The sequence below is a fragment of the Pteronotus mesoamericanus genome, unplaced genomic scaffold (assembly GCF_021234165.1).
Source record: "Pteronotus mesoamericanus isolate MK-2021 breed Mesoamerican mustached bat unplaced genomic scaffold, CSHL_Meso_final contig_78, whole genome shotgun sequence".
Lineage (NCBI taxonomy): Eukaryota > Metazoa > Chordata > Mammalia > Chiroptera > Mormoopidae > Pteronotus > Pteronotus mesoamericanus.
In genome coordinates, this window is record NW_026555258.1 from 25,851,765 (window position 1) to 25,868,134 (window position 16,370).

The 16,370-nt window shown below is 39.2% G+C and overlaps 1 protein-coding gene across 1 annotated transcript in view; it reads right to left on the minus strand.

Moving 5' to 3' along the window:
- Positions 1–16,370, minus strand: part of PLPPR1 (phospholipid phosphatase related 1) — a 115,836-nt gene that overhangs the window by 17,554 nt on the left and 81,912 nt on the right. Inside the window, exon 3 of the mRNA XM_054584946.1 lies at positions 9,742–9,874. Within this exon, the coding sequence (XP_054440921.1) occupies positions 9,742–9,874 (133 nt within the window). The remainder of the gene's footprint in view (positions 1–9,741; positions 9,875–16,370) is intronic.

The window sequence follows — 16,370 nt, forward strand, 5'->3', positions numbered from 1 at the left end:
TCATTTTAGAATAGTAGTATGTACAAGTTTTATAAGAGCCGAGTATATTCCAAGTGCTTATTATCAAACCTGACATATAGTAAACACTTAATAGATATATGTCGAATCCGTGGGTAAATTGCTGAAGAAACTTTAGGAAAGATTAACAGAAGAGGATAAAGGAGCAAAAAATCTTGTTCACATTTTTAAAAGCATATTGCTATCTCAAATCCCTGATTCTATTGAACATGTGGTTGACATCAAACCATTTAGCATATAAGTTGTAGGGAGTATGTCTCCTTTTATAAACTTCAGAAAATCCAGCATAGTGCACCTAGGAAAAAAGAATAATTGAAAACTGGGACTTTATGTGTATCATGAGTCAGGAAACTTATACATCATAAGTTTGAAATAAAAGCATTCTACATTTCCAATACAACAGCATAAAAGAGGAACCTTGAATTGGAGTATTAAAATCCATGCTATACATAGGAAGGAATCCTTATTAGGGGACATTTCGTTAAGCACAAGGAATCTGGAAGTGATGGCGAACTTGGTACAGCCTTACTTAGACACGCACATTTTTGAGAGAAATGTCCCCATTTCTGATTCTCAGAAGTTGCTATAATTATCCATTTAAATATTATCACATGGGCACGTGGAAGCATGGCTCCTACATATTTTCATGTGGAGAAAGTAACACACAGAACTTTAAAAAAAGAAAAGGTTGGTGAAAATGATGTAAATTATCTGGGTTATGTTGGTAACAGTAGTCTCTGAAAGTGGGAGGGAATTCTACTCCTTCCTCAATGCATGTTCTCAACAGATATTTCTAAAAGAGGAGTACCCTTTTGTCTACAGCAAGGTAATGCAATGAAAGAGTGCATTAAAGAAACTTGTGTGATGTTGAGAATGCTTTAATACTTTTTCCTTGTTTTTCAAAATTCAATCAGCTTTGTAAGTCTTTTGTGTTAGCCTCTCTACTATGATGTTCAAGAAACAAGTAACCTCCCCTCAAATCAGTTCCGGACTTTTCTTTAAGTAAGAAAATTGATGAATATCATGTATAAGTAAGTGGCATGGGTTCACCAATGTCAGTTTTGACAGCAGAAGGGGATCATATAAGGAATTCTTATGTTCAGTTTCCTCAAAGAACATTCTGATTCAATCACCAGCTCTTAATTCTAGATCACATCTTTCATCAAATCACCATTGTAAATGAAATACAAGACACAAAAAACCCTGTAGAGTTCGTTTTTGCTTTTGCTTTCTACATACCAAGATCCCCAGTGGAGAAATTTCAATGGTGAAAGTCATTCAGCTGTTGTAAATGTGTTCTCAATGAAGGCTATTCCTTCAGGAAACAACTGTTTCTTTCAGAAAAGAAAGAATAGTAAAATGGTTTCTCCTTAACATGCCATATTCCAACTGGAAATTTCCTAATGAAGGTTATTTATCTGCAATTACCATGTTCATCTCATTTTCTTGCAAGGACATACTGAGCTGGTGAGATGTTTCATTAAGACTGCTGTGGGAACTAGACAATAATAATAATAATAATGAAGATAAAAAATAATGGCAGCTAATACATTGTGCTTAGTATGTTCTAGGTATTGTTCTAAATGCTTTGTAATATTACTTCTTTTAATCTTCACCACAATTCTACCATGTAGACAGTATTATTATATCCGCATTTCACAGATGAAGAAATTGAGGCGTAGAAAGGCCAAATAACTTGAGCAAGTTCACACAGCTCATAAGTAGAAGAGCTGGGATTAGAAACTAGATAGCATGGCTCTAAGTCCATACTCTTAATCATTACCCTCTAAGCTTATACTTCCATGCACTCAAAAAAATATGGGTCCACACTAGACCATGTCAAAAGTGCTTTAGCACTGTGTGCTTGGTAGCACACACACACAGAGGCTCAGAGAAAAGGCAAGGATTTAGAGCATGCCCCTGATGAAGTGCATTGCCATGGCACAACAGAGGAGGAATTACTCAAGTTTTTAGCCAGTAATTCTCCAATTAGAATATGACAGAATACCTGTGATATGCCATCATTGAATGAGGCACTTTTCTCATCACTTTGGCAATGAATCAACTTTTTTCAAATAGTATTAATCCAAACACTATCGATGCTAACTGATTTACAGATATCAAATGTTATCTTATGCGTCAAAAAGAAGTTTTTGACAGAATTAAATGTATCAGTTCATTGGTAGTTAATTTCAGGAGTTCACAGAACAAGATTCTTTGGTCTCTTTCTCCTCTCGACTTCACAAAAACAAGCAGTCTACTTGTCTTGATGGAATGGTTTTAATTCTCAGTATAGATTTTATTTAAATTAATCTGAACCTCAGTTACTTTGTATCACAGGGTTATTATGCCAATCAAGAAATAGTTGTAAAAACATTTTATAAATTGTGAGCGCTATGTATTACTTATTATTTTCATCACTGAGGGATGTAGATACCCTCAGTATTTTAAATAAGTTGATTATAAAATTAGCTTTGAAACAGAGGAAGGGACAAGAACCCTATAATTCTAACAGCTTCAAACAACATATTAAACTCTAAGCACCTTTTAGAATATGATGAGCTGATGTGTTTTTTTAACCCTATATTTGTCATATTATAACTACTCATCATAGTAAGTAAAGATGAAGGATAACTCCTTAATAAAGGTGGTGGGTAATCCACTAACCCCCCCCAAATATTTACAAATAAAATAACAAATATACTTCTACTTTCCCTGACCTTAAAATTACATGATTTTTTTCATGACATGGTTTTATCCCAATAGCAGTGCTTCTTTACTCTCTGCTTCTAAGGACAGCGACTCAGTGCTTTATCTCTCAAATGTCTGACTCCATTCTCACGCCTCCTAGCCTTTAATATCTGCTTCTCAGTTCCTCTAGGCCAGCAATTTTCAACTGGTGTGCTGCAAGAATTTTTAAAACATGCAGTACCTGACTATTTAGTCAGGGACACTGACCTCTTTTCCCTTAGACTGTTGAATAAGAAAATGACAACAGCCAACACAACAATAGCTGTCTGGTGTGAATGAATCAAAACTATACCTATTTTTTTTTGTCAGATCAGCAAAATACACGTTTCTTGGTGTGCCACAACATTTTAGTAATTAGTTCATTTGTGACGTAAGATGAAAAAGGTTGAAAATCACTGCTCTAGGCAGTGTGGATCTAAGTGTTCATAGATAGAGAAAAAATTCTAAAACTTTGCCAGAAGCAATAATAATTTTACAATAAAATGCATGGAGAATGTGGATGCAGATAAGTTTAGGAAGTATACCATAGCTACAAACCAGCTGTGGAGATTCCTTACCTTCCAAGGAGTCTAAAAAAAAGGCATGTCAAAGCCTGGAAGGCTTCCAAATAACAGTCCTCAAATTCTGCCCTTTTGGATTCTTGTTTATAAAGAATATAAACATGTTTCTAAAGCTGTTAATCTGAATCCACGTGTTCCCGCCACCTGACCAGCATCAAGCTCCAGTGGGCAGCTGCCGGCCCCGCTGGTGACTAACAGATGCTGACCTCGTCCCATCTGCCCTCTGCCTGATGCACTCCTGATCACTTAGGATGTTCTAATGTAATAATTTAAATGGTTTCCAAAACACACACTACTTTATTTTTTCATTACAGAAAACTTTGAAACAACCGTTTATCAATTATTGGGAGTCATTTTCCAATGTTCAGGTAGTATTTTTGCACCTCGCTGTGCCTCATTTTGTTATGTATGTACCATCTTGCAAAAAATATTCTTTTCTAAATATGTAAGTGTTTAATGTCAGCTTATATATTTTTTATAAATATAAGTCTTTAAAATATACTTGTTTATTAAAGCTTTAAAGTGCAGATCTCAATAGAGGGCTATCCTGCCCCTAGGGGACATTTTGCAATATTTGGAGACATTTTTCATTGCCATTAGTGGGGAAGGAGAGTGCTAGTGGCATCTGGCAGGTAGAGGCCAAGGATGCTACTAAACATCCGGCCATGCACAGCACAATCCCCTACCCTACGCAGAAAGGAATTGCCTGGCCCCAAATGTCAATCGTGCTGAGGCTGAGAAACTCTGCTTTACAGTAAGTAAGTTCACTGAAGCGCCACGAATTCGCATTGGGTAATTTGCAAAGTGCCAGAGAAAGCAGCAATCTGCTCCATCCTTTTGAGTCTCTGAACACGGGGGTTTGGGAGGGCCCTTGGAAAAGGATCACTAGAGCCTCGTCGGACTCACTAACTTTCCTCTCAATAGTTAGAGTAACCTGTAGATTTCTGGGCCCGGAGTCTTGTTTGAGTCTGTAATGGTCTGGTTCACGGAGGATGACATTCAAAGGGGAGGTTTCTCCTCCACACGGAGCAGAGCAACTAAAAGCTGCCTCATCACAACTTCCCTAAGCCCTGAGCAGAGGCGGATCCCGGGCTATGCCTTTAAGGTCAACCAAGGCTTCCAGCTTCAGCACCCCGGCTCTCCTTGCATCCTTGAGCTGCACCCACAGGGCCAATCTGGACACCTAGGAGGAAGTACCAAACATCTTGGCCTCAAAGTCTCGTGGCTTGGCTCCATTTTCCCCCCTCAGATTCCATCTTGGGTTCTCCTCCTGATCCATGTAGTTGAGCTTCGACTCCGGTTCCTGTTGCCGAGTTCTAGAAACAGCTCCACTTGCTTATAGGCCCATGTTCTGCTTTGCTCTGAAGCAAAGCAGACATTTTTCTTTTAAGGTCTAGCCTCTTGGCTCAGAACTGAAGTTGGGTGCATGGGCACTTCAATTTATTTTGAGTCCACCTGCCAGGCTCAACTTCCTCAGTCAGCACATGCAGCTGACCTCGTTCACTGGACGCCTGGTTGGCTGGATGGTCCCTCTCCTGCTGTGAAGTCACCGCCAACTTCAGACAATGCTCACTGTAGAACAGGTTCTCCTTTCTCATTTAAAATTGCATATCTGCCTCTATAAACTCCCTAGATCCCTTTTCTACATTAGTATATTGCCCCATAGCACTTTTCCAACGAACACTATAATTTACTTATTTGTTTAATGTCTGGTTTCTCCCACAAGAATATAAACTCCATGAGGGCAAATCTCTATTTGGTTCACTAATATGTTCTTAATGCCTTAATCAGTGCCTAGTATATAGTACATGCCTAACAAATTATTTGCTGAAGATTGAATGAATATGACATTCCCCCAGTTTATAATTTAAGCATAAAAAGTAAAAGCATGTAGAATGGATTAAATCAAATAAAGTCTCTATTTATATAAAATATATTTAAATGACTTTCAAAATTGAGAAGGATTTCCCAGTTCTTAAAAAGGCTAACATTAGGTTTGTCTCAGGGTATCAATTCTTACAACCATAAAACACGGTGACCTTTGAAATGGCATTTAAAATGTTCATGCTTCATTAAGGTCACACTTAATTTATGGCAATTAATTAGTGCTACATGAATTAACTGTTTACCATGGCACATTCTATTTGGTCCAGTGCTATCGACTCCTTAGATCTGACCTAAATGGCATAAGACTGGCTTGGAATTTAATTACATTTTTATTAGAAGTAACAATGGAGCAACTATGCGAATCCAAATGAAAAACCCATAATAAATAGCTTATTGATGACAGGCTACTTTAGGTGCTAAGAGACAGTCTAATCTTGGCATATTTGGATCTGTTTTTTCTTCAACTCAAATAAAGTAGTTATTCAGGAAGAGAAAGTTAATTTACTTTTCCTTCTATATGGCAAAAAGCCCCCAAAACCTTCATTGAATTCTAATGCTTTTTATTTATTACTTTTCAATATTAAATTAAAAAGTTACTACTTAATAATTGATATTTACAAGAATATGTTTATTCAAGTATATTTGTGAATGAAAAAATTCAGTTGAACTTCATGAATTTTTGGGAAAATGCGACTTCCTTATTTTGCTTTGCTGCTGAAAAAGGAATATAGGTATTTATCTCTCCTGAGAACATAAATCTCTGTATTGTTGTTCAATTTCCTGCAATGCCAAAGGAGTGGTATAAGAAAGGAAAGGAAAGAGAGGAAAGAAATGAGGAAAGGGAGAAATCCAAATATGCTTTGCTAATTTGACTACATTTGATTTTATAAAATGTCAAATTTGTTAGTTCAGCCAATTCCGTTTCTCCCTCCCCACATCATGTATATAAAACTTAAGAAATTATACAATGCTTTAGAAATGGGTAGAGGAGCTTAGCTGTGAGAGTTGACACCTAAAGCCTGAGAGGCGGGACATCCTTCTTACAACGACAACCTTGGGGGAAAATATTGTTGGATTTGTGAGCAAGAGGAATTCGATCCTCCTTGTCAAGGTCAAACACGATAGCATATATCTATTTATCTATAGGAGGAGATGGTTTAATGTGAGTATTTCCCCCCTGACTTTGCTATTCTTGCCATTTTCTTATTTAAAATTTAATTTGGATCTGTGGAGTGGAGTGCGGGGCTGTCTGTGGAAGTCTATGCCCCACAGACTAGAAAAGACAGGGAATTAAGGAGCTAAGGTGCCACTTTCAGCTCTGCTTTGTACATTAAAGATTATATTTACACAATGGAATCCTACACAGCAGAAAGAAGAAGGAATTCCTACCTTTTGTGACAGCATGGATGGAACTGGAGAATATTATGCTAAGTGAAATAAACCAGTCAGTGAAAGATAAATACCATATGATCTCATTTATAAGAGGAATTTAAGGGAGAAAATAAACGAACAAGCAAAAACAGGACCAGAGACACTGAAATAAAGAGCAAACTGACAGTAACCAGAGGGGAGAGATAATGGGGAAAAAGGGGGAAGGGATTAGTCAAAGAACATGTATGAATGCCCCATGGACAATGGTGTGGGGATTGACTGCGGGAGCGGCGGGTGGGCTGGGCATTTCTGGAAGCAATTTCAGGAAAATCTGTGCTTGAACAGAGTATATCTTCACTCCCCCCCAAAAATGTACTAAAAACCTACTAAGTGCCAGGCATTTTGCAATATGCTATTGATACAAAATGAAGAAGATACAGTCCCTGCTCTCCAAAGGATCACAAATTAGTAGGAGTAATGGACTTAGAGCGATACGGTAAGTGTCTGTAAAAGACATAGGTATGAGGTTCAGCAGGAGACAGGAAGACGAGCAGCTAGCTTTCTGGATTGGTAAAGAGGTAATGTATAAGCAGCACTCTGAAGGATGAATAGGATTTGTCAGTTTTAATAGTGAGAGCATGGCCATGGCTCATTCTGGGCAGGAGGAGCAGCACATGAACAGTAACCCAGGAAAGGCATCAACTGTTAGAAACACTAGGAATGCACTGAAAGATTTTAAGCAGGGACATGACTTGATCATATTTTTTTCTCCAGAAAATTCTGCAAAATGGTGAATGAATGGCATTTTTGAAGGGCTGGGGCGAATGGAGCCAAGTTGCCAGACAAGACGTGAAGACACCAATGAAAGGGGCAAGGCGTTTTAACAGCCTAAACCCGTGGCTGTCAAACTTCCGCATGCATGAGGGTCGCCTGGATGCCTTGTCATGAAAGAGACCATTAGGCTCCATCCCCAAGCTTTCTGATTCAATAGCTATGGCTGCAGGCCTAAGAATTTACATTTCAAACAAGTTCTCAGGTGGTTTAGGATGACTTCCAGGTTTTTGGTTTAAGCAGCTGGGCGGATCCTGGTGTCATGAAACAAAAAGAGAAAGTATGAAGCAAGTGCTTCTTTACCCAGCAACCCGCCTCCCCTTTCAATGCTGCCTCACCTGGCCCTCCAAGGTTTACCTGTTCCTAACTGGCCGTCTCCCTGCTCTGGCGACCGACCCTTCCCTATTACCCACATCTCAGGCTGCTGAGCGCTAACTGGTCTCATTTGCATGTCCCTGGCTTATGCTCCCAGGATCCAGGTCTCTTCGTTTATCACAGACCAAAATGGATCAATGTGTTATTGATTATGAAAATGGGAATTTGATGCTCCTCCAGGGCGAGAAGTTTCTACTTTAATAGTGGCCTGCCTGAAACCAGGCCTCAGCCCCATGCAGTGATTCAAATGGGAATTTCAGGTACCACAACAGGCAATCTGCATGGCTCATTCCTGGATGGTGGGGGTCCACTGATGCCTCTCAGTGAACAAAGACTTGCCTTGCCAATGCAGAGAGGCAGGCTGGATATATATGACAGGTGCCAATTATAATTTCCAATTTTTTCGACTCTGACCCAGATGAAGTGGGTCACAAATAGGTATGACTTATCTTTGCCAAGGAAAAATAACAGTGACTTTAAAAGATACTTTCATTTAACTGTAATCTAATAACCCTCTGTTTTGATAACTTGCTTTAACTACACGTGCATAAAGCAAGATCAGACAGTGGGCATAAAATCTTCTCCCCTACAGCAAATTATGTAGGTGCGTATTCATAGTCTCTCTCTCTCTCTCTCTGTTTGGGAGAAGTTACCATATCCCATTTTGTATCAGACTCTGTACAGTTAGGACTGTAACCTACCTTGCAGGGTGTTGGCTGGAATAAATAATATAATGTATATAAAGTATCTAATCTATTGCCCTGTATAATAAATATTCTTTCCTCTTTTCTCCTGATGATTTGTTATTTAGCCACTGGGAACCGACCAAACTCTGAATATCTTTGAAAGGCACCACCACTGGATGAGTAAACAAAACAGCAGGGACGTCATTCTGGTCAGGGTGCACCCAAACGAGCGACTGCAGGCTTCCACAGGTCATTTTGCAAATCACATCTGTAAATGCCGAAGACTACATTAATGTTAAGGGTTGCTGCTTTCAAATTAGATTTTCTTAGGCTTCCCATTCCACTATTTCTCTCATTTCTACTCCAATCATAGCAGTTATTGCCTACTTGATTTTGATGCCCATGACTTAAAGAAATTCAGTCCTTTTTTACAACAGGAAAAAAAAGATTAAGGATAACCAATAGAGTTAAGAGCTGTATTTTGGCCTTCAGTGGTTAGTTCTGTATGTTCTAGATGGTATCATGACTGGTTTTTATACCAGCCATATTCACACTTTTGGGAGTTTTATCCTGGCTTCCATGAAGACCTCATTAGAATCCGGTAATGATTATTTATTTAGCGTCCGCTGCATAAGACTTCTGCAAGGTCTATATTCTACCTATACCCATGCACCCATTTGTTCCCATACTGTAGTCATCATCCATATCACACCAGGAGTTTTTGTAGAAGTTCTAGAAGGAAGGATGTAGAACATGCCGTAATTTTTCCTCGACATGAACAACATTTAAACTATTTGTTTTCCAACTTTGGTTGGAAAACAGGTTATTTTCAAGAATCTGACGGGTTAGGTTTCCCATAGTTTGTTAAGCTCCCTGCGTAACAAAATTACTTGCTGGGAAAGCATTATCAGGAAATTTGGTTATTTCTAAATTCATTGTACTCCTGTCCCTTGTTGCCCTCTACCCTTGCCCGACTCACCTGAACAGTATATGGCAATATCCAGTCAATATTAGATTATATGTCCAGAGGGAATCTCAGGTAAATATTGTGTATGGAAAAAATAATAGCTGAAATCATTCATAAGACAATTTGATACGTACTACTTCAAGGATCAAAAACTTGACTTGGCACTATGAGTAGGTTCAGTTTCTGTCCTTGGAAAAATCTTCAAAACACCCTTGCTCAAGGGGATTCTTCTTTAGTAACTTTAGTAGGTTTTACCCATAAGTGAGGGATCAGTTGCACATGCTCTTGTACTCACCTATGAATCTTACGATCCTCCGGAGTAAGGGGTTCAGGTAACAGCATTCTCCAGTTAGAATTGTTTTCTCCTGGGCAATCAGAGATTCTCTAGTTGACTTTATGAAATACATGGATACCTCACCAATAAAAATCTGCAGAAGAAACGTTTGAGAAAGGTCAAGTTGGAGAGCTGTCTGATGAAAAAGACCAGTGGCTTCAAAAACAAAAACACAGAAAACTTCTGAGGTTCCACAATCCTTTTAAAAGATACCATGTTGAAGAGATAACAAGTTAAAGAGTAGTTTACATTAAACTCATCAAAAGAATTAGAGAAAGCAATAATTAATAATTTCAGATAGATTTCTGGCTATAGTATTAAACTCTAAGGTCATATAAAAACATCACTTAAAATAAAAAAATTGTAATAGAATTCATGATAAGATTTACTCATCCTGGGATTGAACTTTTTTTAACTCAGTATATGAATTACAATCCTGAGAACTGACTGAGAAAGCCAGTGTGCCCAACAAGGTGTCACATGCACACATCAGAATGTTATTACTTTATTATATGGCAATGCTACCTTTATTTACATAATAAATATTTATTGAAACATGTTTGCCGGTGCTATAGTTCTCCTCCTCTGAACTGTTTGGCTGTCCCTTCTTTATGATTAGCAGCTCTCTCTTGCTATGTTGAACTAATATATGTGCAATTACCAGTTAAATCATAATGCTTTTGCATAGATTGTAAACTCCCTGATGACAGAGACTGCATCTTGTAGTTCTTCATTATGCTTCTAGCACACAGCACACTGTATTCCCATTTAAAATAAGGAACTAGCATGAGGCCAGTTGTCACCAACTCTGACACTGCCACAGTTGAAGACTGAGAACCACCAATGAAGAATAAAAAGTTAATAGTTATCATCATGTATTGAAAACTGGCTGTCAGGCTCTATATCAGAGCATTTTCCACACTCACAAGGTCCCCAGTAGAGCTACTATTGCTCTTGCTTCACTAGTGAAGAAGGAAATTTCAGCAAGGTCAGGTGACTGACCCTCCATAGCACACAGCTGGCACATACAACACTGGGATGGGTACCCAGGACAACTGGGTGTCAAACTCCACACTTCCCACCACATCATATGCTACCCTTATTTTCCTAATCCTCTATTTCAACATTTCCCCAGAAGAATGTGATGTTATGGATGCTCTTCTTTGCTATGTATATCCTGTGGTTTCAAATAAACTCCATCAATCAATGCTTAAGAATCCCCAAGACTTACATTCCCCCCTCTGTCATTATGGATTATCTGTTTAGATGAATAAAGGTGACGATATCATGAATGGCACATGGGTGATGGAAATTAAACTACAGAATTTTAAAACTGGAATCATTTACAGATGTGTTCCCTTTCCTTTTATAAGTGAGGAAATTGAAGGTTTCAGGGACTTGGCCAGACACAGCTAGACTGTGTCTGAAGCAGCTCTTGAATGTGGCCTCTAAATCAACACTGTCATCCTGACTGTACAGATGAGACACCTGAGGTTTAGAGGGGTTAAATAATTTATCCAAGGTCATCAGAGCGAGTTAGTCACAAACCCCAGCTCTGAACCCAGGAAAGCCTGGCTCCAGAGTTCTTCCTCTTAATCATTGCACCTCTACTGACTCAGCAAAAATATCCATTGCATTTGTGTCTAATAAAAGAAAACAGAACATATTACATGAGATATGCCTTAAACACTGAAAAACTCACCCTAAAGTACAAGAAAGAATAGTGTAGCAAACAGAAATAGATTATAGGCAAGTCAGAATGAGGTGGGAAGTGGGTAAGAATAGACAGAATTCCGTGTCAGGCAAATAATGGTCCAGCATGGGTCACCTCTGTAGGGGCTGAAATATTTTGTGCCTGACACGCCTTGGAGTTGACAATGAGTTAATGAGCTCTGCCACGTAAAAATATTTGAATGGCTTCAAGAACTCAGCCCTCCCTCTCTGCCTGTAAGACTTCTCTCTGCCAAAATGAGGTGCCAAGGGCCTTTGTTTGTCCTTACTGTTCATGATGGAACAGCGTTACTCTATCTTAGTGAACAGATGGGGATACATGCATGCATGCTCGGATACATAAAACAGTATTTCCTTGAGGGAGCCTTCTCTCATTCCGGAGACTAGCTTAGACATTCTTGTTGTACATGAATCTCTTACCTTGTGTTTCTCCTTTCTAGTTCTTATCACAAATAATTACATATTATTGTTACTCTTTGTTATGGGATGTTGTGCCTCTCTTATTGTCTGTTGTATCCCAGGGGCCTAACCCAGTGGAGGGTAGATAGTAGTTAATCAATGTTGAATGAATAAAGCGCATCAGATTAATGAAGGCCTTTTGAAATATAGGTTTAATTAGGTGGATTATAAAAAAAGAAAAATGATTTTTATTATTTAGCTTTCCAGACTCACTGAAAATGTCACTGTTCTTTCCAAAGCCTTTGCCAGGCCCCCTCAGGAAAAGGGAGGCCCCGTTTTGTCATTGCTCCCCAACACATCATACAGATCTCTATTCTATGCAATTAATTACAGTTACTGTGTGTATGTCCCTCTTTACTTGACTATGATGTCCTTATGGGAAGGACTTTTGCCCTCCCTTGAATGGTGCCTAGAATAGGACTATATATAGTAGTCTCAATCAATATTTGTTGAATGAATAAAAGATTGAATCTTTAGAGGATCTACTTATAGAGAGAAGCCTCTGACCTTAATTTCTCTGAAGACGAATGCTGCAGGAAATTCCCAATATGGACTAGACAGCATGCATTTATTGATGTGCTGCTTAAGAATAAATAAAAACCAAGGACTAAGTGACACAGAGTAAGTGATCTCTTTTAAATTAAATTCACTCATAAGTTAATTTTGCATTTGCCAGTTTTAAGGATGGACTCGTTCCAGCTGTGGGGGTTGGGAAGACAACACAAACTAATAAATGTCTGATGTAATGTCATGAAATGATTAAAAAGTAAATCAGGGAAATGGGATGGAGAGTGATAAACATGAGAAAAAAATAAAAGGAGAAATAAGCATCGCTTCCTGCAGCCATTTCAGGAGCTGAAAACATTCTTACTCTGCAGGAAAGAGCCATGCAGATTCTAGGAGTTCCACATTCATTGAAGCTTTCTACTACTCACACAAGAGGGCAAAAAAGCAAGAAGATGTATGAGAAAAATTTATACACAACCTATTCTTATTAAAAAATACACGTGCCCTGGCTGGTGTGGGTCATTGGATTGAGCGTCAGCCTGTGAACCAAAAAGGTCACCAGTTCGATTCCTGGGCAGGGTGCGTGCCTGAGTTGCAGGTCAGGTCCCTCGATGGGGTTTGCAAGAGGCAACAGGCAATGGATATTTCTTTCCTTTTCTTTCTCTCCCACTTGCCCTCTCTCTTAACAAACAAAAAAGAAAAAACAAAAACATACACACACACACACACAAAATGGAAACAACATCACTTCAAGGCATAGCAGACCAAATAGAACTTAGGCAAAAGAACATGGGGTTCAAATAAATCGTAAGTAAAATGTCCCATGACCCTCACGTCAAAGGTGGTTAGCAGTACCAAAAACGTTACTATTGGTCAACAATATTCAAATCACAAGGGAGGTATGAAGCATTAAAAAATATCAGAGCAAGGATATATACACTAATCTATATGTCTAGTTAATGCCTAGAATACGTTAAGTGATAATGAACATTTACAAAAAGAAGGAAGGAAGGAAAGGAGGGAGGGAGGGAGGGAAGGAGGGAGGCATCTTATAAATTATACCTTTGTAGGAAGTTATTCCTGGTTTTCAGTTAAGACTGATGGACACAAGGGTTGCTGATGAAACAGTCTAGCTCTCAGACCTCAGTGAGTGTGCGTCATGGATGTTCCTTTTCCTGCATGTTACTGGCCATACATAGGGTGTTATGTCTCCATCCACTGGGTCCGACAGTCCCAGATTCTGCTTGGAGAAAGGGAGAAGGAGGATTCTACTTGATAAGGGGAAGGAGTCTCCTTTCCTGCCAGGTCTCCAGTCCACGTTAGATGCCGTTTTGCACATTGTGTCAGATTTATGGCTCTGGTTTTGGCAATGCATGGGTTCCCCCATGTGTCTCTTTGCCACACGTACTCTGCCTCTATCTACCACTCTGTTTGGAGAGCAGCTGGGACATGTGGAACTTGCCATGTGTTTGGCTCTGGCTGCCCTACCTATTATGGCCTTTCTGACTGTTAGTTAAGAGACATCATATCACTCACAGTAAATGAGAATACCCTTGGGTAAGAAATGATCAAGGCCAAATTCTAGATCTGGTAATGAATAAACTGCAAATGAATTCCATTAGTGCATTTCTCATTCCCCAGCTATACTGACTACAATCCCAAGTGACAACAGACATTTAGATAATAGTAAATATACTGTAAGTAATGAGAACTATTCTATCTTAATAAAGTTGTCTGTAAAATATGGAAATCCAAATGGCAAATAAATAAATAACCCTGGAATGTAATATATCAGTTTGGTGTGCTTTTAGTCTTCACTTCTTCACAATGTTTCATAGGATATCTGGTAAATGATAAATAAGTGATATAAATGCAAAATATTTAGGGAACAGTTTTTAGACTTCAAAATATAAAGTGTGCAGAAAAAAATAGGCACTGTAAGATGTATTATAATTTTATATTTTAAGGGGGATGCAATGCTTGTTGTATGTAGTTGTCATTAAAAAGGGGACCTAGGATTCCTGGAATATATATTCTAGGTTCACACATATGTTAATTGTAGCTCTGGTAATTGGCAATATCAAAGTCAGTGCTGTTTCTTGAATATGGGCTATGAAGTTGAAATCCCAGCCTCATAGCCTTTCTTCTTTCTCCTTGATGGGTGATGTTGGGCAAGTAATTGAATTTTTTGAGCTTTTTCCCTTTTTCCCTTTTTTCCCTTTTTCCCTTTTTTCCCTTTTTTCTTGATTTTGAACATGAGGGTAATAACTATTCATATATTAGAAAATTGTTGAGATTACTAAAAAAAAAGTATGTCAAAGCATCTATAGGTACTCAAAGGATGTTTGTTGCTTTCTCTTCCTGGTGTATCTAGGCAAGTATGCCTGTTGGAATTAGTTTTAAAAAAATCATTTCTCCTAGTCCTGGAGCAAGGCCACATGTCTGACTCTAGCTCTGCACTGCCCCAACCAGGCGTTTGATCTTGAACAATTCGCTTGCCCTCCCGGCCTCAATTTCTCATCTGTCAATCGGTCCGTTTCCTGTTTGTTGGACTAAAAGACCTTTAAGGAACTCTTTCAGTTCCAACATCTTTGTCTTTACAGTAGGAGCTAACAAGAGAGGCTCATTGAGGGAAACTGAAATCACCTCTTGGGGCTTCATTCTCAGTGCGATCAGTTAAACTCTCAGGCCCAGCGTGGTTTCTTACAATGCTTCTCTATCCTTAGTGCCAAGTGGACACAACCTGCTGCAGAGACATCACATCTCCTGACAGCTCTGTCACTCGAGTTCCTATGGACAGCAGAGGTCTGGCAGCCTCCTCTCTCGGTTTTCCTCAGAGGAAGAGGAAAGTGTGTGTTCTTTGCACATGCCCCATTACTGGTATCTAGGTGGCTTCAGAGCTTTCAGTCCCAGGGATTTTTAGATGTTTCCAATATTCTCCCTGAGAAGCTTTGATAGGCATGAGCATTTCCAAGAAAGGAAGACATGGTTTTTGCTGGAGATTTTGTTTAAAAATGATGCAGGAGACTTTAAACTAATGGACTACGCTGCTAGTCCTGCCTGCTGATACCTTCACACTGTGCTTTAATCTTTCCCCATGAGTGCCATTAACCAACTAGGTCTGCAGGGAGGGTCTGGTCCTCTCACTTGCTGAGTTGTGGTAGATTCAAGAGCCCTTGACTGTTGCTTATCACACCCGAGTGTAAATAAAAGAATTGAGCTTTAGACCCGTCTTACGCCTTTGAAAGCTCAAGGTCTTCAACAGAATCAAGGTCATTGGGATGATGGATGGCATTTTGAAAACATCCAGCAACTGGGATAATAAGTGTTTCCCTGATCGCAGCCTCCCTGCTGCCCTTAATCCCGGGGTTTCGTCTACCCCTTCAGAAGGCTCCCTTAAATTCACGCTTGTTATGAAACGCAGCACCGAGGTGATAGGCTACACTTCCAAAGCATAGGCATTCTTATGCCTTTTTTTCTGGATGGTGGACACAAGAGAAATGGAGATTTAAAATGAGTTATGACACATGGAACAGACTGACAGCTATCAGGGACGAGGAGAGCAGGGAACTGGATGAAAGAGGGTGAAGGGATTAGCCAAAGAGCATCTGTGCATGATCCATGGACAAGGACCACAGGGTGGGGAAGGCCAGAGGGAAGGGTGCAGTGGGGGTTGGGTGGAGACAGGCAAAGGGGGAAAAATGAGGACATCTGTGTTAGTGTCAACAATAAAAATTTAAAAATTACAAGGCACAGGAATGTCAGTCTATAGTTTAGAGCTGACGTGGACTTGGTAAATAAAGGTTCATTAGGATGCAATACTGGAAAACATTGTCTCCGTATGTACTGCAGATTAAGTGAAATTAAAAAGAATTTTTGTTAGATCTCAAAAA